At 34.1% G+C, this 24,607-nt stretch overlaps 1 protein-coding gene and 1 long non-coding RNA gene across 19 annotated transcripts in view; one reads left to right on the top strand and one right to left on the bottom strand.

Annotated features, from left to right (window-relative positions):
- Nucleotides 1-24,607, top strand: part of WNK1 (WNK lysine deficient protein kinase 1) — a 147,110-nt gene that overhangs the window by 85,030 nt on the left and 37,473 nt on the right. For 13 of the 18 annotated variants that reach the window (XM_036018494.1, XM_036018495.1, XM_036018493.1 and 10 more), the window contains exons 5-10: nucleotides 9,815-9,903; nucleotides 11,860-12,079; nucleotides 12,890-13,223; nucleotides 13,981-14,168; nucleotides 19,209-20,447; nucleotides 22,498-22,581. In XM_036018494.1, the coding sequence (XP_035874387.1) occupies nucleotides 9,815-9,903; nucleotides 11,860-12,079; nucleotides 12,890-13,223; nucleotides 13,981-14,168; nucleotides 19,209-20,447; nucleotides 22,498-22,581 (2,154 nt within the window). The remainder of the gene's footprint in view (nucleotides 1-9,814; nucleotides 9,904-11,859; nucleotides 12,080-12,889; nucleotides 13,224-13,980; nucleotides 14,169-19,208; nucleotides 20,448-22,497; nucleotides 22,582-24,607) is intronic. The other 5 variants (XM_036018504.1, XM_028531532.2, XM_036018505.1 and 2 more) reach the window with 1 other exon arrangement.
- Nucleotides 687-23,876, bottom strand: LOC118498965. Its single transcript, XR_004901460.1, has 3 exons — nucleotides 23,742-23,876; nucleotides 8,043-8,046; nucleotides 687-699 (listed from the first exon to the last, which is right to left on the bottom strand). It is a non-coding gene; the product is annotated as an uncharacterized LOC118498965 (long non-coding RNA).

Raw genomic sequence — 24,607 nt, 5'->3', positions numbered from 1 at the left:
TCCATTATAATGTCAATGTATGACCTGAGGGCATTTAAACCTGTCTGTGTAAGTGCAGATGTGATGAAGGTAAATGTGAACTGTTGTTCAGTAATCATATTCTGTAGCTCACTGGTGATAAACTGCTATATGTCATTGTTCTGTATATGCAATTCATTCAAGTCTCTAAATGTTACTTGCTCTGAGAGGCCTTTCTTTACCACCCTATCTAAAATATTCTTAAGTATCCACACATTTTACTTCTGTTTCTTTGTGGTTTTATTTTTCTTCATGGCTTTGATCACAGCTTTACAGTATTTGTCTACAGCCCCAATGAGAATACAAATTCTATGGGTTGGGGTTTTTATTTGACTTGTTCTTTGTTGTATTCCTTAGTGTTTAGAAACTAGCAAGTTATAGGCACTGAGTATTAGTGAAATAAATACAGAATTATAAGAGGTGAAACACAATTTTGTGTTGTCTATGGAGGGAATATATTCTGGAATTTGAGTTTGCTTGAGTTCAGTGCTGACACTGCTTGGAATTTCTTATCTATGATAATTTAGGCAAGTTATTTAACTTCTCTCAAGCCTAAGCTATTTATGAGGATTAAGGATATAGATCGTGGTAAAGTACCTCATTTGCATTTATCAATCAGTACCTGTCCTTCTAATCGTTAACATCATTATTACATAGTAGTAAAATAAGTTGTCTCTTGTACTAGTCTTTTATCTAGTCACATTCAGCAAATTAGAGTGATTAAAATGTGTTTTAATAAATTTAAAGTCAAGTTTTAATTGAGAGCAAATGAGCTTACATTTTTGTGTAATCTTGCTTTTTGCCAGTCACGTTGCAAAAGTGCTCTATGTATACTATCTTATTTTAATCTTTTGTATCCAGGTAAGTAAGTAGTCAGTAGATAATATCTTCACAGGTAAGAGAATAGATTCAGGAGTTAAGTATTTTGCCCAAGGAGATACAAGAGAAAATAATAATGATAATAATAATAATGTCAGAAATCAAGCATTGCTAACATGACACAAATACAAACCTTGAAATTATTTTATTTACCTGTTTTTGTTTCTTTAAGTTTTTTTTCTAGACCTGAAGGGAGAAAAAACTTTGGGTACATGAATAGTGTGAGACTAGTATCGCAGTTTTGAGCCCTGTGTAAAGAATTCGTGATTCCTGTTCAAAGGAGAAAAACTTCAATTATCTTGAAAATCTTTGCCATTAGTAATGAGAAGATCCAAATAAGACTAGTAATTTACTTGGCACAATTTTTGTCTGCTGTTAAAAGAATAGAAACTATAGTAAGCAATAGCATCAATGAAGGATATATGAAGGATAGTGCATTTTAGGTTGGGGCAGTATACAAGCTTTCATGTGTCAGAGAGTAATGAGCCTTGGGGAATTATGAGGTAAACTAATTTTCTTTGATTGAACTAGCTGCATTTGGTAGGGAGTTTGAAGAGGCTTGTTTTCCAATGGGATCGTAAGGTATGTTCAAATTCCTCTGAACTAATGGTTCATAACAGTAAGAACCTGGCTAAATCCAGCCTCATAACAACCAAGTTAGAAATAATGGGATTTTTTAATCACTTTGTTTGTGTAATTTTACTTTGTCACTGATTCTGTTAGTCTTTGGATTGCAAGGTTTGAACATTCTGTCTGGGAAAAACAGAATTAAAGCAGTTAGGGCAAAATTCCTTTTAGTTTTTATATAACAGATTGCAGTTCACCCTACTTTTTTCTTTTACAGAAACAGTTGAGGCTGATGATTCCTGATTCGATAGGGTTTGAAAAGTTGAGGAAAACGTGTATTTTTCTTTAGCAGCTGGAATTTTTCTGCTATATCACAGATCTAAATTACTGGAATTAGCTGAAATGGTTCCTTTATCAATTTTATTTCTGTTTCCATTCAATAAAGTTGGATCATACATGTAAAAGAAAATTGTGTATCATGGGCTATATCTTGGGAACATTGTGAATGATTTTCAGAGTCATTCCATTACTCTACTGTGATTTGATTAAGATTAAAGGTTCTTAATATTAATCAGACTGTTAATCTTAAACCAAGCAGCTCTGGGTATCATTCCCAGTGTTTTAGGTGCTAGAGAACAATTGTGAAATACTTATTTCAGAATTTCTCAGAAAACGTGGTTTTACTTTTTCACGCTGAATGTTGATCTATGATTCACAAAACATTAGACTATAGAATAAAAACTGGTAGGGTGTAAACAAATGGTTTCTATATTTAAGTATATTATAATAGTATTTGAGTTTCCTGGTATATCATAAGTAACTTATATATCAAAAGATTCATACTTTAGCTTTCTCATTATATATGATTTGAAGTATACCTTGAAAGAACTGTAGGACTCAGCTGACTTAAAAAAGGGGAGTAGAAAGAATATTCTTGTCAGTGAAAATATGTATTAAGTATTTAGTTTAGTAAACAAGTAAACAGTTTGACTGGATTTAACTTGGGTAGATAGGAGTAAAGAAGTAGGTAGAAGTTGGATTATGAGGACGGTATACACTAGGTTAGAGACATTAAAAGCACTTTTGCATAGTCTAGAAGTAATATTGAACCGTAGGCATTGTGGAATTTGGATTCTAGCTTTTGCTTTAGTATTGACTAGGCCCTTAGACACTAGAATATAGACACCATTTGTTTTATTCTAGCTGCTGAAGATAATGTAGTGTATCTAGTAGGTATCCGATACCTGCTAGACTAGACTAGACACTCCATCCATGCCAGCTGAATTAATGATTTAATCCTAACTTTGACATGGTATTAGCTTGTGGCCCACGGTTGTCTTAGTTGAATAAGGTGGGGGAACTCTCACTCATTCTTTTTTTTTTTTTAATCCAGGTGCAAGGGGTTGTTTTTGTTTGGGTTTGGTGTTTTTTGTTTTTGTTTTAATTTAGACAGAAACGGGGAGGGAGAGAAAAAAATTTTTTAAGCGTCCATGTGAGAGAGAAACATTGATCAGTTGCCTCCATACGTGCCTGGACTGGGGAGATGGGAGACCTGGGATCAAACCTAAAACCTAGGTATGTGCCCTGACGAGGAATAGAAACTGCTGCAACCAACTCAGCTGCCCAGCCAGGACTCAGATTCTTTTTAGATCTGTGGTTCTGTGGCCGTCTTGTAGATGTAAACTGTTAATCATTTTTGAGCAGTGTGGTGTGAGCTAAATGATACCAGATGATTAAATGAAGCCAAATGGTTGAGCTGGTCAAAACGTAAAATACAGATTGGAGGTGGAAAGAATGGAAACAGTGAGATGTATCTTAAATTGGTCTAAGCTTAATTAAAGAGGTGATTACCGTTTAGATGATCTGGACTTTGGTGGTCACAGTTGTTAATACAAAGGAAATAACAGTTTTGAAAGGTAACAAATCAGTAAAAATCACATTTTGCCTGGCCAAAAATCTTTGGCTGTTGGAGGGGATAGTAGGAGTATTAGTTGCAGAACTGTTTACCAGCAGTTTTTAAGATTTATCTTTGTTAAAGAGCTCATAGACAGAATAGTACTTAAATATTGTAGGAAGAAGCAGCCAAGAATGACTAAGTTTTCTGTTCTAGAACATGGAAATAATGATGACATCATTGAAAGAAATGGGAAAATCCAGAGAAAGGCACTGACTTTCTGAATGAGGAATTAAGAGTTTAGACGTGCAATTTGTTATCTGTATGTAAATGGTATTTTTATTGTATATATTGAAAACTCTTATTTTGATATATAGAAAAGGCCAATCCATACAGATCTACACATATGTGTCTACATTATACCTTTGTCCTAAAAAAAGCTATCTTATTTTGGTTTTGTTTCTTGCTCAATGGAGTTTAAAATTCTACCCACATCTTTGTATCTGATAAACCTATGAAGCAGACAGGGAGGGAACAAGGCACCTGTTTTCTAACTCTTCCATTTTCATTTAGCTAACTATAACCCCAAACAGACTTGTTCAAACACTTAAGTTAGAGATAATGCTGGACCTCATTGCTGTGTTTCTGACCAATACCTGAAATCCTAGACTACCTACTTGGTAGTGATGAATTGTGTTGAGCCAGAGATCAATGGTAACTACTTTGAAATAGCTTGTTACAATTCATAGTCATTTCTAGTTGTTAGAGTAGAAGTATTCCTACCAAATAGCTTCCAAGCCCTTATCTTATGCTACTGTCATTTAGTAATTGAAGCCTTAATACCCTCTGTCTTGATGGGGTTTCAAGCTTACCAGATTACAAGGAATAAGGTTTTATTTGTGACCTGGTAAAACAATGCAGTGAACAGCACTTTTTCTACCATCTTTGTTAATACCAGGAACAAAACCTTTCCTTAATCACTAAACCCAAGGAAGGAGTTAGTGGGACCCATGAACTCTTGCTGGCAAATGGGAATGTCATTAAGTAAATATGCATGTTGAGGCTTTCTAATCGAAGGGAAGGTAGAAGAATAAATTCTTATGATTAATATTTCTGTGTACCAGTTCACAGCTGTTTTATTTTTTTAGTGTACCATGAGAAAGTAATGAGGCATTTACCTCAATATTACCACTTTTTCAGTTAAATAAACAGAAGAACTTTTCAGGTGAGCTTAAGGGATGTGGCCCAGTTCGCACAGACTTGGTTTTTGAGAGATTAAACTGAGAGGGAGTATGATTTCCTATCCAGTGTTCTTTTGGCTGCATATTCTGAGTTTACATTTTAATCATTGAACTCGATCCCCATTTTCTTTTAAAAGCATAGTTTCAACATGATTGGGGGAAGGGAGTGTTTAGATAAATAGATTTCTAGTGTAGGTTTGGATGTCCAGGGGGCAGAACTTGTGGACATAATGGGTGGAGCTTTGAGCAAGTAAAAATCTCATTTTGTTTGTCTAGGGATCTGTTGCTGTTGGAGGAGAAGCAGGAAAAATAGTAGAACAGTTTTCTGGCTGTGTAGAATGTAGTTTTGTTTGAAGGGCTAGTCTAGTATAAGTAAGTAGCTTTTTGGCTGAAAAGGGCAAACTCATATCTGAGAGTTTGGGAAGCATGGCCAGTGTGAGACAAGAAATTATGTTTCAGTCTGACTTTGATGTCTGCTTTGCTTATGCTGTCGGCTAATTTACCCTGTTAATTTACGACTAATCCATTTTTCATCCTTCATTTTCCTCTAACTGTAACAAGTCTATTTTGCCTTTTGTGATGGATTTTTCAAAGAAAGATTTTTGCTCAGTGTTTCTCATCATTAATTCTCATTGCTGCTGCTGCCCTCAAAAGGATTGTGTAAATGAGGTGGGTAAGAATTTTCAATATATATAAAAGGTATATTATAAGCATTTGGTGGTATGTATAAAAGGTTTCGATTAAAGTATTGAAATTATTGATTTTAGAATGCTTTTTAAAATAAAAATTTATAGTTTAGTTAGCTTACACTACATTTTGTGTAAAGAGGAAGGAGGCTTTTCTCAATTCTGACTGGTTAGGAGAAGTTAAATGTTACCTCACCACATTTGAAACTTAGGCTTTTAAGAAGGAAGTACTAACAATATTTAAGAACTGGAAGATTGAACAAGAAGAATTCTATATTATGACTCATCTTTATTCTTCCAGCAGATTAGTTGGCAAACCATGAGTATTAAGAATTCAAAGAAAAACTCAGAATCTATAAAATACGTGTATGTGTTTTTCTTAATTCAAGTAAAAATGTGTTTTGTAATCATTTATCTTACATTATTTTTCTGCGCTCTGCTTAAAGTGGCCTTTGTTTTTTGTTTTGAGAGAATGAATAATTTTGTGTAGCCCCAAAAGTATCTTAAATATATATACATTAGTTGATCAAGAAGTATTTTTGTTTAATGCAGAGAAACATGCTACTTTCCTATGTCAAAAAACATAATGTGGCACTACTGCTTAGAGAGGGATCGATCCTGTGAATTACAAAACTAATCAAGAATATTTCTAGAGCCAGTGGGTTGCTAGCTTTGGAAGAATGGAATAAGAGGATGTGTGTCTTTATTCATTTTTCTAATGTGTAAAATATTAGCAAAATTTATCTATCTTATTACTCTATTCTGTTTTGTGTTTTAAACCTCATTCAGAACAGGTGAGCAAAACTTTGCTTTTACCTGTCAGAACAAGACTAGAATAGGACTGTGTGAGGCTAAATCAGGGAGTAAAGAAAAGATGTGACAGGATTTTTAGGTTCTAAGTTGATCACCCTTGTTGATGTATATGAACCAAAAGGAAAAAAGATTAAATCTTTTATCGTTAAAACATTTCTCATCATTATTTTGTTCTGTCTGGTGCTTAAAATCATGTTTTAGAGTAATCTCAACCAACTTTTTTCAAGTCTTAGATTTATTGGGGTGACATTGGTTAGGCTAGTAAGATTATACAGGTTTCAAGTGTACATTTCTATGATACATGATCTGTACATTGCATTGTGTGCCCACTACCCAAAGTTAGATTATCTTCTGTTACCATATATTTGGTCCTCTTTACCCTTTACTACCCCTCCAAATTCTCAACCAACTTTTTTTAAGTTAAAAATGAATTATAAAAAATTAAAAATATATTGAGTTTTCTCATCTCTTAGAGCAAGAAGCTTATGAGTATGATATAAAAATTTGTACTTTTTACTCTAAGCAGCTTTCTGTTTATATGTCCTAGGTGACTTTCCCGTAGGCCACTTTAAAGGTCAGTGAGGTTTCATACTCATTTTTACATTTTTGGGTCTTTTAAAATATGCAGTCCTTATATAGTCTGGCTTCTCAAATGATTGAGAATACACATGCTAGATATTTTGATAATTCTGATTTCTTGGTGGCGGCTGACTGGTGAAATTTCTTTTTAATTTTTTCATTATCTACATGATTAATAGTGAACAGCCTTAATTTTTTAATGCCAGGTGCTGGATTGGTAAGGTGTGTCTCCATTTTATTGGACTACCTTGGCACCTGTAATACATTTTTTAAGGCACCAGTGGCATCTGAATATGTAGAGTTTTATTGCCAGAAGGCCAAACTACATTCCTCTAAATGTATGTTGGATATCATTGTTATGGAATTTCCCATACCTAAACGTTGGATATAAGTTGAGGAAGTAGCTTAACTTAGTAGATTCAAGGTGTTATATGATACACAGTTGCTGATTTTGCTATTTATGACTTTATATCTCATTTGTCGAACTAGTATTTCTATTTGTAAGCAGGAATTCCTGAATATGTATATGTTTGCATGTGTAGTATTAATGAGGGGACCAGGGGTAAAAGCAGGTTTACAGTGAGTCTTGGTGATTATGATTCAAAAGGATTCTCTGCTTCCTTTTGCCCCTAAACTTTGTTATTTCTGGTGATTACCTTTGAGCTCCAAAATGGCCTTAGAGCAGCAAACCTAATAATTCAAAGAGCTTTCAAGCTACATATATTATTTGATTCTAGCTGCTGTGAATATAGGTATAGGGAGTTGTGCAGGTATTCTCATTTGCTAGACAAGGAATCTGAAGCTTAGATGTTTGTTTCTACTTGTCCAATTCACACTGAATTCAAGTTTTCTATTAAATTCTTTTATCTTTCCAATATGCTATGCTAAATTGAAACAGAAGTCTTTTAATATAATCTGTATATGTGTACTTTATTAACTTAATGTGCCAGAAGGCCAAATTCTATTTTCCTATATTGTGTTTATGGAAAAGAGAACATTTTCCTAATCATATTCTAAATTCTCTTTACCCACTTTCCTATAACATTAGGATGTTTTTACATGCAAATGTCAACTATGTATTATTGTCCAATTTTACCAAAGAACAGTCTTTCAGATAATTTTCTGCCAATAGTGAATGTTCTACAAACTGTGAATATACAGTATTTTAGGTTATTTTTCCCTATTATATTTATAGATAGCATTTTTAAGATTTGCTTTTATACATTTTAACATGTTTACTGTAGAAGATTATAAACATATATAAAACAAAATCTGCAATGTTTCTACTATCAAAGAACTTGAGTGTGCATCATCAGTTTTTTTCTTAAAACAATCCCTATTTTCTTAAGCCTTAGTTTGAAATACCATACTACCTTTCTCAAAGTAGCCTTTTGCTTCAGCAAGATTATTTTCTTGTTTTCATTAGAATCATTATGTGAATCAAAGACCAGTTCAGAAAACCTAATTTGCTGGATTTGAAAAATAAAGAAAATACAAATTGTGATCTTTGTAGTCATGACTTAGAAGTGAACCATTTAAATACATTGATTTAACTTTAGGGTTAGCCCTATTAGACAGTTCCTTCTTGTGGAAGTTCAGCCCTAGAGGCAGAATCTTCCAAATTAGGACTTTTGAATAATGCATTGAGTAAATAATGAAAATTATTCTACCACAACTCTAGTTTCTAAAGACTTTTTAGAGCTAACCATTTGATGTACACTAGTTGACCCTTGAACGGCATAGGTTTGAACTCTGCAGGTCCCTTTACACATGTATTGAATCTTTTTTTTTTTTTTTTTTTTTTTTCACTAAATGCATATAGTACTGTAAATGTATTTTTCTTCCTTATAATTTTCTTAACATTTTCTCAGCTTGTTTGATTGTAAAAATGCAGTATATAATATATATAACATACAAAATATGTGTTAATCACCTGTGTTTTTGGTAAAGTCAACAGTAGGCTGTTAGTAGTTAAGTTCTGAGGAAGTCAAAAGTTACAAGTGGATTTTCAACTGCTGGGGTGGGGGTCAATGTGTGCCCTTCTCCACCCTTCCGCCCACCGACACACATATTTTTCGAGGGTCAACTGTATTTTATTTTAATCAAGGAGGGATTACATGCATTTCTGTAGTCTATCAGATCATCACTAATTTTGGTTTAATATATCTTGTCACTGAGACTATATAGATGATTAGAATATACATATATTCTGACTTTTCTAGTTCTTCTGCCCTATTTTCCTGTTTTGTGTGTTTATAGACGTAGGGTGCCACTTGGATAGTGTATCAGTGACGCTACTTCAGGTCAATTCATGAATCGGGCATAGATAATGAGATGGTTTTATCTATACCACCTCTCACATAGGGATATTTTGTTAATTCTCATATTTTAGGTATATTTTCAACACATTGAAGAAATTTTTCTTTGCAAGAATTTATACTTCATGAAGATGCTAAAATACTGTGATGCTCTTTAGTATTACATGTAATAGTGGTATCGAGTTTTCTTCTGAAATTAGTTGGACAATTTGTCTTTCATATGGTCTGGTATATCACTTTTCATTTTATGTTTCATGTGTATAAGATAGTTTGTTCTTCAGTCATCATGCCAAACCAGTCCATATCCTTAACTCCCTCTGTACTTGTTCAGTTTGTTAAAAACTGTTGCAATAATAGAATACCTGCCAAACAGAACATGTGAATTCATGCCCACACACGAGTTCACTGTTCAAAACAGTTAAACGCCGTGGTGATTAATGTATTAGTGAACAAGTTGAATTAAAGATACTCTAACCAATTAGAATATTTGACCCTTTTTTTTTTTTTACTTGAAACACAGCAGAAAATGTTGACAACATCCTAACATTTTCCCAATATGCCATGCTAACATTTTCCCTAGCCACATATAGAGAGGCCATGGAAGTAAGTGATCACTGCTGTTCCTTTTTGTTGTCTTACGGGAGTTTTAAATTGCCACTACTCAACTCAGCCTGCATGAACCAGCTCCTGCAGAGAAATCAGAAAAAAGCCGGGTTGATGAGAAGGCAACCTAATGGAAACTTAAGAGTTATTTGAAAGTCAGAGTTCAAAGGTGCTGCTTTTATAATGGGTTTTTATCACTGTTTTTATGGTTTTCAGGGGGTTAAGCCAGCCAGTTTTGACAAAGTAGCAATTCCTGAAGTGAAAGAAATTATTGAAGGATGCATTCGACAAAACAAAGATGAAAGGTAAGTAGTCTCTTTTGACCTGTTGCTTTAACAAAATCTTAAAATGTAACATGTTCTGAATACAGTGCTCAATCTGAGGTATATTTAATATTTTACTTGTGATTAGTTTCTCCATTTATATCATGTAACATCTTTAAAAAGTAGAGTCTTGTCCATCGAAGGTAGTATTAGAATTTGACATACTGGAATGTTGTAGAACTGTGATTTAGGAGAGTTTAAGTAAACCAGAACCACCTGAAATATAATTACAACATTTAATGATAATTACAGAGATGGACAAAAGTAGGTTTACAGTTATTCTTATGGAAAAAGATTTGCAGGTTATGATTATTAAAATAGTTTTATTAACTCAAAAGAATGTCACAGTGTTACAGTGCACTAAAGAACAGTCTCATAAGTGTTCAAATTGCTGGCCTTCATTATTTATACATTCTTGTAGTTTACTTGCTATATAAACAGTTTGTGTACTGACATCTGTAAACCACCTTTTGCCCACTCCTGTATCGCATCAGCATGATTTATAAATCTCATTAGGGTTCAGTCTGTAACACAGTATATCTGAATTCAAATACCCATTGAATTCAAAGGTGAAATAAAATCTTGGCTCTTTATAATCAACTCAACTATACAGGTCTTGATTTACTTTTATTATGCCAAAATTGAAGAAGAGCAAAACACCAAAATTTCTTTGAGTAAAAAGAGACGACTTTGCCCAAAGTTTAGGAGGAGATCTGGCTTAGTCATCTGTACTAACAGAGGACTTTTCTTAGAGGAGTGGCAAGTATCTGATCTGCCATATAGCTGATTCATCACCCGTTAGGCATGGCAAAGGTCCAGTGTCTGTTTTTGAAAAATAATACACTTTCACCATCCCTCCTCCAACCTCCAAAAAAAAAAAAAAGATCAGCCAGTACAAATAAATAGAAATTGTAAATTGAGCATGCTCAACCTCCAGAAGAATGTGAGCAATCAGATATATCAACCAAATTAAAGAATTCATATCTACACTTCTCCAGTCTCATATTCTTTTTAGTAACTCCATTATTTGGAAGAGCTTAACATCATGATCTTTAAGGCTTTTTTAGTAGAAATTTAGTTTGGGTTTCCCTTTTTATATACACTGATTAGAAAACAGAGTCCTTTTTAAGGAAAAGACTCTTAAGAACTTTTTTTTTTACTATAAACAAAGGAATATTTGTTTCCAGTCTTCAAACATATTACTCTGTTTTTTCTTTTGGTTTTGTTTTTGTGGATGGAACAGTTTACTAGATTACTGGTATTTTGAGACCATTTATCTAAAGAAGATTGTTCCACAATCAGAATTCTCCTTGACTGGTACATAAATTGTTGAACAAAGAATTGAGAGAATTTTGGGGGGTAAATAAAGGTTACTATAGTATAAGATAATGAACCTGAAATCAGGAGTTGTATTTTTGAGTTTTAATTCCATTATTTACAATTTTTGTAACTATGAGCAAGATATTCAACCAGTCTAAATTTCCATTTTCTAATAATTAGGGTATCTCATTGGATGTTGGTCAAGGATCAGATGAGATCATACATAGGAGGATTTTTTGTTAACTATAAATGCTATATAAATGATTATGTGGTATTTTGAAGCTGTAATACTCTTTGTTTTACTTGCTATTGTTAGTACACTATTAACTGAGATCAGATCATTAGATTAAAACAAGTAACATTTTAGTTCTTAATTCATAAATGAGATTGTTACATATGAGATTGTTATAACATTCTATAACTTGAGAGTAAAACTTTATAATTACTATTCAAATGGAGCAGTATAGAAATAAGGTATAAAATTTCCCTTGTTTTTCTTTTAACAGTCCTTGTTTTATTATTTCAAGTATAATAATAATCAGCCACACTTGAAAATTTTCTTTCAGTCAATCTAATGGTACTTTGTGTGTTGTTTTGTTTTCTTTTTCTCTTTGGAAGATACTCTATCAAAGACCTTTTGAACCATGCCTTCTTCCAGGAGGAAACAGGGGTGCGGGTAGAATTAGCAGAAGAAGATGATGGAGAAAAGATAGCCATTAAGTTATGGCTACGTATTGAAGATATTAAGAAATTAAAGGGAAAATACAAAGACAATGAAGCTATTGAGTTTTCCTTTGACTTGGACAGAGATGTGCCAGAAGATGTTGCTCAAGAAATGGTAAATTAACACTAATTAGCCATTTAAAAATTAATGTAGATTTATATACATTGATATTGTTGAGCAAAAAAGTAATCTGTGTGAACCCTATAATTAGATCATGAATTGTTTTTATTTTGAACAGAGTTTTCAAGATAAATTATGTAGGTAACCTTTGGTGAATCATTTTTGAAGTCCGTCTCAAAGGTCACTTTTCAAAAAGGAAACACTTCACCAATTTTAGGCTTGTCATAATGCCTAAAATAGGTATTTACTATGCACAGGTACTTATAGAATATATAAGAACCATTCAATAGTAGTTGCTTGGGTATGAAAAAGATACTTATTTTTACTTTTTACACTGTTTGAGGTTTTTTGGCGGTTGTTTTTTTTTTTTTTTTCACCTTTACATATTTACCATGGTTGTTTTATATGATTAAATGCTTGCCTAGTGAAAGGAAGTAAAAGCAACACAAGTTAATATTAATGGTTACATGTGAGTGGGAAATAAGAGTAAATAGAATAGAATGCGTCTTACTTGGTTTAAAAACTTTGGTTTTTTTAAGGTCCCCATTGTTTTGTTGTAAGAAGGGAAGGTACATCCATGCCTCGAGTTTCTGCAAAGATCCTGGCACCCACTTTATGAGTATCTACTAAAATGGTGGCAAAATGCATAATGTAGACCAATAATTTCATTTTGGTTAAAACTTTGTCCGAGAGAGTCCTTTCTTCCTCCTCTTCTCTACTCCCCAAAAGTGCCTTTTCTGCTTTATCTGGTTTGTTTTCTTTAGATACCCTACTGCTTCCTAAATGCAGTTTTTAATCCTGTAGGTAGAGTCTGGGTATGTCTGTGAAGGTGATCACAAGACCATGGCGAAAGCCATCAAAGATAGAGTGTCATTAATTAAGAGAAAACGAGAGCAGCGGCAGTTGGTGCGGGAAGAGCAAGAAAAAAGAAAGCAGGAAGAGAGCAGTTCCAAACAGCAAGTAGAACAACAATCAAGTGCTTCCCAGGCAGGAATGAAGCAGCTCCCTTCTGCCAGCACTGGCATACCTGCTGCCTCTGCCACTTCGGCTTCAGTTTCTACACAAGTAGAACCTGAAGAACCTGAGGCAGACCAACATCAACAACTACAGTACCAACAACCTAGCATATCTGTGTTATGTAAGTATTTTGGGAAGTGGAGAAATATGCTAAGGATATTCCTAATTGACTTTTTATCATCTTAATGCTTTTATACTGGCCTCTTGGTTTTGAATTATGAATCCAGCCTATAATAAGTTTGAAATGGTTGCCATCTGCCTTTTTTTTTCTTATGTCCATGACTAATAAAAAAAAAGGATGGTACAGTGAAGAAAGGTGATTAGGATATAAGATGATTTTATAGGTTCTTTCATCTTGGAAATTCCAATTTGTAGATTTCTACTTTTCTCAATTCCTTAAAATGAAGTATATTTAATAATGAAAAATAAACAAGTTAGCTACTTATGATTAAACCCATTAATCTGGTTAAGCTCTTTTAGCAAATGTGAATAATGTATAAATTAGAAACTAATGAGACTGCTAGAAATTAATAGAAAACTACCTGCATAATACTAAGAACCCACTGATTTTCAAAGTCAAGACTTTGAAAGTTGTCAAACTTAAGGCTGACTAACAGCATTCCATTTTTTTCCCCTTATTTGTCAGACAATGAGTCTGTGATACCCAGAGGCTTTTTTGAAAGACATTAAAACTTTTTTATATGGATCCCTCATTTAAACATAGAAATATACTTAGTAAAATAACTAGCATTAAATTTTTATTTAGTTCAGGTCTGTGCAAAGAAAAAAACCTATTTGATGCTGTTTGTGATGGGGAAAATGTGAACCTCCTTTTTATGATTTGTCTCTCTCTGTTTTTTGGCAATTCATTTCTCTAGCTGACGGGACTGTTGACAGTGGTCAGGGATCTTCTGTCTTCACAGAATCTCGAGTGAGCAGCCAACAGACAGTTTCTTATGGTTCCCAACATGAACAGGCACATTCTACTGGCACACTCCCAGGGCACACAGCTTCTGTTATCCAAGCACAATCTCAGCCCCATGGGGTTTATCCATCCTCGAGTATGGTAAGTAACAGCATAAGAGAGTGTAAGCCTACCTGAGAGCCAATAGATAATGTGTTAGAATTCAAATTCTTCCTAATATCCAGGTATCAGCATGAGTCTGAAGTAGAAAATATAAATGGTGTACTTCTGGGGGAAATAGGTTAACTATAGAGTATAATTAGAGTAGTTCCAGCAGGGTAGGGGATAGCTATAGATAGATATAGATATATAGATATGATATAGATAGATATAAGGTAAAAATAAATGTGTAGGAAATAGTTTCTTCACTTAGAAAGTTCAGCTACATACAAGATGCAGACTATTGATTAAAGATAATGCTTTCTTTAGCACTTTAGAGTTGAAACTGTTCAGAGCAACATAAGTTAGATATACAACTGTTTTGGGGTTGGGGCTGAGGAGAGTATTTCAAAAGCTTACTTATTAAAAGAATTACTAAGTATTTTCTATAAGATTTCTTACTGTATAAAACACAGGTAAGACCTTCAGACCATTATAGAATGCTGCATGTAAGTACTCTAGAGTGAAGGAATCCTTTATTTGTATGACCATTTAATTTAGCGCTTGTGTTTAATCATTGACTGCTATGTGTGTTCCTCCTTAAAGTCTGTGTTGGACACAAGTTCCTTCCCTGTTATATGTTCATTTGCTTTCCCCTTTATTTGGTATCTGTTTTCTTACTGATTTATTTTCAGAATCAACTTTTGGAAATTATTTCCTGAAATATGTTATGCATTTATGTATACATATACACACACATATATATATACATTATTACCCCATGTTTTACCTTAGCCACTCTTGCTTCTAGTAGAAAGAATGTGAAAGCAGATCATCAGATAACATCCTATTTCTTTTGGTGATCCTTTGTTAAAGTCTTCAAAGGTAAATAAAATATACCATCTGGCTAAGGAAAGAACTGGAAAAGAATTGGAGAGTAAACAAATGTATAGCACTTCTTTAGTGAGATCTTTAGAGAGGCAGTTTTCCCATTCTCAGAAAGCTTTTAATCTGAATTTTATGGAACTCTTGCTCTTTATTAAATTAAAATCTTTCTCTGTTAAGAAAATTCATTTGCTTGCTGTGGTCTTTTATCCTACAGCTTGGGATAAAAGGTATTTATTTGTTCAGAGTCCATTCATCATCCTACATTGGCTAGGTCTGCAGATGAATGGCCACAGTAGCACAAAGAAAACTCCTAATGTACTAATGTTTTAACAATCTACTTTCCTGACATTTAAAATAATTAGGTTAGAAGATCTTTACAGTCTTTATAAAGACTGTATAGATGTATTTCTGTAATCTGACAAATGTTATTTGTCAGAATTTTTTGTTTCTATTCTTGTTATAATTTTTTTTTCTGGATTATCACACTAGACTTCTTGAAAACTATTTTTAATATTTTGGCTTCAACCATTACAGGGTTATAAACATCCTACATTGGCTAGGTCTGCAGATGAATGGCCACAGTAGCACAAAGAAAACTCCTAATGTACTAATGTTTTAACAATCTACTTTCCTGACATTTAAAATAATTAGAAGATCTTTACAGTCTTTATAAAGACTGTATAGATGTATTTCTGTAATCTGACAAATGTTATTTGTCAGAATTTTTTGTTTCTATTCTTGTTACAATTTTTTTTTCTGGATTATCACACTAGACTTCTTGAAAACTATTTTTAATATTTTGGCTTCAACCATTACAGGGTTATAAACATTGGGTCTCTATTTTAGAAAAGGAAATAGAGTGATCATTTATGAAGATTTTAAATATTTGAGCCATAAACATAGCTGTATTTCTTGGTGCTCCAAAGCAGTCTGTTAGTGACAGACTTGCCTTTTAATGACAATATTCTGTGTAGGAATCATGAAGAGTTATTAAATATTGAGGACTTCAAAAAATTTTATAATTCTGTTCTTATTCCAAAAAGATCTTATTATGGCTTGTAATAATATATCAATTATAAGTGGAATTTAAAAATTAAAATAAAAGAGAAACTAAGGTGGAGGAAGATAGAACCGGTAATTAAATAATCATAGGATGGCCCATGAACTTGGCTCCAAGCATTCTGTGCAGCCAATTTTTGGAAAATAAAATATAATTCGTTTTAGTTTACAGTATCTGAAAGGAAATAAAAATTTTGCCAAGGACAACCTTATAGTATTAGATGTACTGCTTTGTAGCTATATTATAACCTTTATGTTAAAGTGCCTTAAGATTTGTATACCTAAATTGAATCGCTGATATGCCTGAAAAAATTTTTAAGTTATATTTTAGAGATTCATATGTGAGCTATTTTTCCACTGACTACTTCAATATAAATGCAGAATGTTTCCTATATCTATATGAATTACTGCTAGGAAGCTAATGCTTTTCCTAGTAGAAAGTTACTTTTTACCTTTATAGATAAAGATAGGCAAGTATAATAAATAAAATATTGTGAGCCAACAACTTTTTTAATCTGATGCCTTCTAAAATAGAATCGAGAAACCTTTTCTGAGCCTTCCAGAGCTCCTGCAGAATAATCCAGTTTTAAAATCTTCTACATCTTACAATGTACATTAAACTAATAGAATTCATTCTTGTTTAATCTCTAGAAGTTTGCAGAAACTGCAAGTCAATATTCATTGTTTACCCCGTCCTGCTACCTCAGTCACTCATTCTTATTCATACACTTAAAACAATGCATGTTATTTCAGAATATTTAGGAAGATAATTGATCATCATCATGGTTCTTCATTTTTTTAAAAATCCTATTCCTGACCAACAGTGTGGAGAGAATGAATGTGATCTGCCAGGTGTGCTTTGTGGAACTGTATCTCTCCCACAAAAATTGGATTTGCAGAATTTGGGGAGGGGAGAACATTTCTTTATGTCAACTATGCCCTGTTATCATTGTACATTTGGTTATTTTGTTTTCAAAGTACTGTGTTTTTCATGTGTGTGTTTGTTTTCTGTTTAGCCTCGTCGTGGCCGTAGCATGTCGGTTTGTGTTCCCCATCTTTCTGCTGTTCCCTCTCTGTCCCGCATCTCTCCCAGTGCTCCTTCCACCCCACCACCAGTGCTGTCTGCACCTCTTTCTCCTTCCCTCCTTCGGACTGCCCCTGAGGAAACTTTTGCCGAAAAGCTTTGTAAAGCATTGGAGAGTGTCCTGCCTATGCACTCTGCCTCTCAGCGCAAGCACCGACGCTCCAGCCTGCCTTCCCTCTTTGTCAGTACTGTATGTAACCATAAACTTCCTGACAAATGAAAACTTATTACCAATGAATACATCCAGGCATAAAAATTTTTCATAAAAATTTTCGTAATTTCATAAAAATTGAATAAAGAACAGAACTAAACTCAGTAATGTGTTGTGCTTTAGGATACCAGTTCTTGCTGTAGGAATTTTTTGTTAGAAGGCTTTAAGGGGGGGGACAAAAGCAAGGAGGTAATGAGAGAGAATACTTATAACACCCTTGACACATATTGCTGTGTGTGTAATGAAATTTAGCTTTTTTAATATTCTCCTGTTCCCCACTGACATGTATAAAATTTTGTGTTTTCATCTCATAGTAAAGAATATGTGTATTATTTAATTTTAGATTCAATGTTGGCTTAATCAAAGGCAAATTTTCTCTTTATCAGACATTACCCAAACATACTTTCTCCTCACCTTCTTCTGAAGAGATGCTAATGAAGCTGGAAGAGTCTATTTTTCCCATAGTCAGTGAAGAACACTTGAAGAGTGAAAGTTGCTTTTAATTTGTTAGCTGTTTAAAATGACATGTCAGCAAACTAAAAGGCCAACATAATGTTCCCTCAAGAAAGTTTTTTTTTTTCTTTTAGATTGACGAAGGTGGAATCTTGGCTCTAATGAATATATTAAACACATATGTAGTACATACAATTTTCTGTGGCCCCATTCATGTCTATAAAAGGTTTATCTTTTAAAGTTTTAAACACTGGGACCTTGCTGTTACCTTTCCAGATAGAGAATTTAGTTGACATTCTGATCTAGCAACTCCCAAATCTTCAGAGTTTTACCTAGGAGAGTGATTAACAGCATAATATTTTATGGCTGTAGGATACTAATAGAAACCCTCTTTTAGGTGTTATGAAGAAGTACCAATTGAGCTATTTTGCTAACTTAATAGGGGTCTTCCCTATTGAAAAAATGAAACTGATCTCTTAAAAAAGAGTCCATGAAAGTGAATTATTATAGTGTGCACTGTTTGCATTTGGCAAGGTAGGATTCTAAATTTAGAGTCAAATCTTGAACTGCTTCTGCAACCCCCCAAAATGCTGTTACATCAAGTCAGCTGTTATTTATATTATCCTTTTTGCCTGCTTTGAACACCAGTTTATTCAACTCTTAAGAGTACCAGAAAAATGGACGTTCAGTAATATGGCCTCTGTCACATTTCGTGTAGTAAAATTAACTGCGTCAAGCTTGGGATAGATCAGAGAAAGACATTACTGTCACTAGTCAGATTGCACATTTTTTACTATCCACCAAAACTCTCTGATTTCCACTTAGAAGACATAAAATTATTTGATAATAAAATAACACTGAAGCCTCTAACAGGAGAGGATAATAATATAGAATATAAGTAGACTTTGTAGAATATCTTAAATTGAAGCATATTTCTTATATTATTAAAATTGTTGGCTTTATTGTCTTCCCTTAACACTTACTCTTTCTTAGTCTTTTTCCATTGATGTAATTTATATTAAGTCTTAAGAGTAAGCATTTTAATTGTGAATAAAATAGAACAGTCACATAGAAAGTTAAATTCTTCCATTGCCTTTGAGAAAGGAAAGTTGTGGAAAAGCAGTGTTTATCTGAATCAGAGTCCCACAGAATATAATTTGATGGACCCTGGATGTATTTAATGGATTTTTACTAAGCACATAATTTCTACAAGTATTGCTATTTCTTTATTAATTATAAATTTGGTGTAACCACTTCATAGGGTTACACAGAGCTACCCAGTTGTGCATGTCAAATGTAATTTCACATATGAATGTATGAATTACTTGTCTTATTCATGTTGATACAGCCTCAGTCCATGGTGCATCCGTGTGGGGGGACCCCAACATACTCAGAATCACAGATACCTTTCCCAACTATTCATGAACGTCCAGTTTCTTTTTCACCACCTCCCACCTGTCCACCGAAGGTGGCCATTTCTCAGCGGCGTAAGAGCACCTCCTTCCTGGAAGCCCAAACTCACCACTTCCAACCCCTGCTGAGGACTGTTGGCCAAAATCTTCTTCCACCTGGTGGCAGCCCAACTAACTGGACACCAGAGGCCATAGTTATGCTGGGTACTACAACCAGTAGAATTACTGGAGAGCCATGTGAGATACAGGTCAAGTCTATGTTTGAAACACCTCAAGTTTACAGTGACTATAGACCTGGACTAGTACTTCCAGAAGAAGCTCACTATTTTATTCCTCAGGAAGCATTGTGTGTAGCTGGGGTACAGTACCAGGCCCAGGTGGCAGAACAGTATGAGGGTATTCCATACAACTCACCAGTACTGTCAAGTCCTATGAAACAGATACCTGAACAGAAGCCAGTACAAGGGGGTCCTACCTCAAGTTCTGTCTTTGAATTTCCATCTGGACAGGCTTTCTTGGTAGGACACCTTCAGAATTTAAGATTAGATTCTGGATTGAGTCCAGGATCTCCCCACTCTAGTATTTCTGCACCTATCAGTACAGATGCTACACGTTTGAAATTCCACCCTGTCTTTGTTCCTCATTCTGCGCCTGCTGTGTTAACTCATAACAATGAGAGCAGAAGCAATTGTGTATTTGAATTTCATGTTCACACTCCAAGCTCCTCTTCAGGAGAAGGAGGGGGAGTTTTGCCTCAGCGTGTTTACCGAAATCGACAGGTTGCAGTGGACCTGAATCAGGAAGAACCACCTCCTCCATCAGTTGGATTACATGGCCGCCTGCAGCCTGTGACTGAAGAACAGCATAATTATCATTCCCCAGAATTGACCGTGTCTGTGGTAGAGCCTATCGGACAGAACTGGCCAATAGGAAGCCCAGAGTATTCCAGTGATTCCTCACAAATTACTTCTTCAGACCCCAGTGATTTTCAATCACCTCCCCCTACAGGGGGAGCAGCTGCACCTTTTGGCTCTGACGTCTCATTACCCTTTATCCGTCTGCCTCAGACATTGTTACAAGAATCCCCACTTTTCTTCTGTTTCCCCCAAGGAACCACATCTCAGCAGGTTTTATCTGCCTCATTTTCTTCAGGAGGATCTGCACTCCATCCACAGGTTATAGGAAAAGTTCCACTATTCTTTTAAACTACCCTACTATACACCATTACATTTAAGTTTTCTATCCCTCCTTTCCATTTATGAGGAATATTATTTAATTTTATTAATAGAGTTTCTCCATTTGGGGATATTACAAACTACTTGTATTTAAGACCAAAATAAGAGGGAGAAGCTGTGTATTTTACCTATAAATACAAACCCTTGGAAAAGAGAAGACAAAAACTAGAATTTTAGTCAATTGTCAAAATCAGTTACTTCTATCCATATGTAGAATATTTAAAACTAGTGGTGAAAATGCAGATTTCTATAATGTAAGGCTGACTTTGACTTAGTATTTATAAATACTAATGTAAAATATTTCTTTCTCCCTTGAAATAAACATGGCAGTTTAAAAAATAGGATACTTTTTTTTTGTTAATATTAATGATGCACAGAATTTTCGTTAGCATGGAAGGATTTTAAAAGACAGAAAGGAAACATCTTAGGAATTTGTTTTAACAAAATGAAGATGCCTTTTTAAAGAAACGTCAATTGAACACGTCATTATATGTCCAAATAAAATGTTAATCCATAAAACTAATTCTAATTTTTAGCAACTAAGTTAGAATCTAGTGTGGGTTGTTGGGGTTTTTCAGTGTGTTTTAAGAATTTGTAATAGTATGTTGCAAGCTAAGGAACATTAGATATCTCAGGTCCTGGTGTTTTACATCAACAAATTTAAATTTTGTTATCTGTGTGTATGAACTCATGCATTCTTGCAAGTAAAGACCAAGTAATGGACATAATAGAATTCAAGAAGTGGAGTCAGCATTAACTGTTTTCATGTATTTTTTATACATTTTGTCAAATGTATTAAGTCTTATAAAATCTGTGTAGGAGACTACAATTATATATTGAAGACATTGTTTGGATCTTCTATATATTCCACTCTTTTATAAAGTACTGTATGTTCTTCATACTTTCTTCCTATGTGGGCATAAACTATCAGTTACTTAGAATAGTACCAAGGAACAAAAAGATCCAGAAACTTGAAAATAATACTGCATGGGCATGCAGTATACTCATGTCATTACACTGGCTGTCAGCCCATACTGTAAATCTTAATGCATTGCCAGCCATTCTTTAAACTTTCAAAATAAAATTTCAAATATCAGGTAGTTCATGTAGACATATAGCAGAAAGAGTGAATACTTATAGTGGTTAAGATGCAGTGAAATGTCATGTCCTATCCATGTAATCTTCAAAGAAACCTCTCTTAACTGAAATGGAATAGCAAAGGTTGGCCTTTTCTTTTCTTAACTTACCTATCTACATAAAGTCCTGCATTTTTCACATTCTGCTATTTTAAGACTTTTGTAGGTCAGGTTTTCTTATGCAAAACCATTGATGTTTTAGTTTGGATAATTTATTTTGGGTAGCTGTTCTACTCATTGTAGGATGTTTAAGAGCATCCTGGCCTCTTTCTACTAGATGCCAGTTTCAGTCACGTCCCCCAGTTGCAACAAACTCAAATGTCTCCAGATATTGCCAAATGTCCCCCGAGGTGAGGGCAAAATTGCCCCTGGTTGACAATTTACTCTAGGCAGTTAATGACGATAACAGATGTTTTACATAATTTTAATAAAAGTCAACATGGCACTATAAGATAGCAAAAGGAACCAAATTAGCATTATCAAATACCCTTTTGTCTTTAATTGTTCACCTAGAGATTTTTTTCCCTACATTGATAGTCTTATTACTTTTCCTTTTGGTTATTGTCAGCAGTTTTATTGTGAATCTTACATTTGTGCTAAAATCATGGCCTGAGCAGAAGTGGTAGATTAGGTTTTAACTATCAGGAGTTTTGCATGGGGTAAGAAAATGTTCTTCTCTAACCTTTTCTTATAAAAGATGCCCCAACGGTCTCTTCCATATATACTTTATCAAGCTAATGTTTCATCTTACTCAGCAAACTCTCAGGATCTTAATATTTATTGCAAAAGCCTAAACTCTCTATACACTTACTTTAGGGCTTATCTAATTTGTTGTATTTATTTCTTTCCTTCAGGTGCAGGGGCAGAGCCAGGGTCAGCCATCCTCAAGTAGTGTAACAGGGGTTTCATCTTCCCAAACCATACAACATTCTCAGCAGGTAAGAACAACTCTTTGCTACATTGTATGGATTAGATATAGCCAATGCATGGTTTTACATTTTTCTTGAATTAGATTTCTAATGTAAATAGCTTGCTAAATTTTGAAAGGACAATCAAAGAGGCATAACATGTATTGTGTTCAGTAACATTTTAGAAAATCTCTTGTTTAATGTATTTTTGAACAATTTACTAGATTAGACATAGATTAAAATTTAAAAGAATAATTGTTACTGATATAATTTACCTGCCTTAAACAGGTAATTCTATACATAACTTAATAATACAAAGAATATCACTTTTGTTTCCCCTTACATTTGTGACTTGTTCTTTTAAGAGCATTTTGCCATTGCTTTCATTGTGCTGGACTCTGAGGACACTACATTCCTTTCAAATTACTTCTAATTTGTGGGATGGAATATCAGACTTTATATTAAGAAGCACTGGATGAAAGCCCAAGAACAACTACTTCAGAAACTTAAAAATTTGTTTTTAAACTTCTGATTTGGAGAGTTTGTTCCCAAAGGTTCAAGGAACTTAAGAGTTTAGTACAATGCTGATGTGCTTAACAGTAACACTGGTAATTCTAAAATTCACTGTTTATAATTCATTGCCGATATTAGTTAATTACTTGCGTGGGAATAATGCTTTTTGGCACAATGGAATATTTATTAACGTTAAAGTTTACAATTACTAAATGTGTCATAAAAACCTCACGGTGAGCTATTTCATTGGCAGTTCTCTATGAAGTGTTTTTGAATCACCAGATTGTAAAATGGTTTCTGTTTCTATTAATTTAAAAAATTAATCACAAATCTTTTAACTGTTATTACAAACTGCCTGCTTTTGGTCCAGCATGTGATCATGTAGTCGTAAGATACTAGTTTAAGATCAGATGTTCCTTGTGAAAGATGAGTTTGGTTATACATACATTTAACCTTGTGATCAACACCTCTATCTTAATAGAATTTAAGGGCTGAGAATTATATGCTTTGTCTTGCTCCTGTCCTTTCTTCCAGACATGTATTCAAATGTATATATATTTATAGTTGAGTAGTCACATTTTTTTTAATCTTTACCCCAGGATATGTTTTTATTAATTATTTTTAAAGAGAGTAGAAGGGGGAGAGAAAAAAACATCTGTTGATTGCCTCCAGCACACGACCTGACTGGGGATTCAGCCCACAACGTAGGTATGTGCCCTGACCAGTGATGGAATGCACAACCTTTTGGTGTATGGGACAATGCTCCGACCAACTGAGCCACCCAGCCAGGGCAAATAGTCATATTTTTGTCAACCTTAAATTCTAGTTTAATTTAATTAACAACTCCCAATAAGACTACAGACTAAGCCCTGGCTAGGTAGCTCAGTTAGTTAGAGCATTATCCTTATAAGCCAGTGTTGAGGGTTTGATCCCTGGTCAGGGCACATACAAGAATCAACCAGTAAATGCACAAATAAGTAGAACAACAAATTGGTGTTTTTCTCCCCCGCCATCCCCCTTCCTCTAAAATCAATAAATAAAAATGTAAAAATAAATCAAATTAAAAGTTATATAAAGCTGGTTGAGGAAGAGCACTGTCATGGATACCATTCTCTTAATTTGTGTGTCTTTGGACACAGAGCAAACTCCAATAAACTGAGCAAATCAAAGTATGTACTCTGTTTTTTCTGTTCCAAGGTAATTTGTTATACAGAGTCCGGCATAAGTAAGGCTTGCTTGAGTAGGGTTGGTGGGTACGTGAATGTCTCACGATAGATGGATAGCAATTTGAACATTTCAACTAAAATGTCGTATGATATGTTTGAGTGTGATATTGTTATGTTACAGAATTACATGCTTATGATTTTGTAATAAAAAGGGGGCATTATTTGTGCTAGACCCTATATATCTTATTATATTTCAGCACACATACATACATACTTAGTACCAAATAAAGAAGACAATAAAACAATGTCATTGAGTTCAGTGGTGAGAAAAGTATGCAGGAATAAGGGAGGATAATCCCATAAATGTCAGATCAAAA

The sequence above is a fragment of the Phyllostomus discolor genome, chromosome 2 (assembly GCF_004126475.2).
Source record: "Phyllostomus discolor isolate MPI-MPIP mPhyDis1 chromosome 2, mPhyDis1.pri.v3, whole genome shotgun sequence".
NCBI classification, from domain to species: domain Eukaryota; kingdom Metazoa; phylum Chordata; class Mammalia; order Chiroptera; family Phyllostomidae; genus Phyllostomus; species Phyllostomus discolor.
This window is presented reverse-complemented; position numbering and strand designations above follow the sequence as displayed.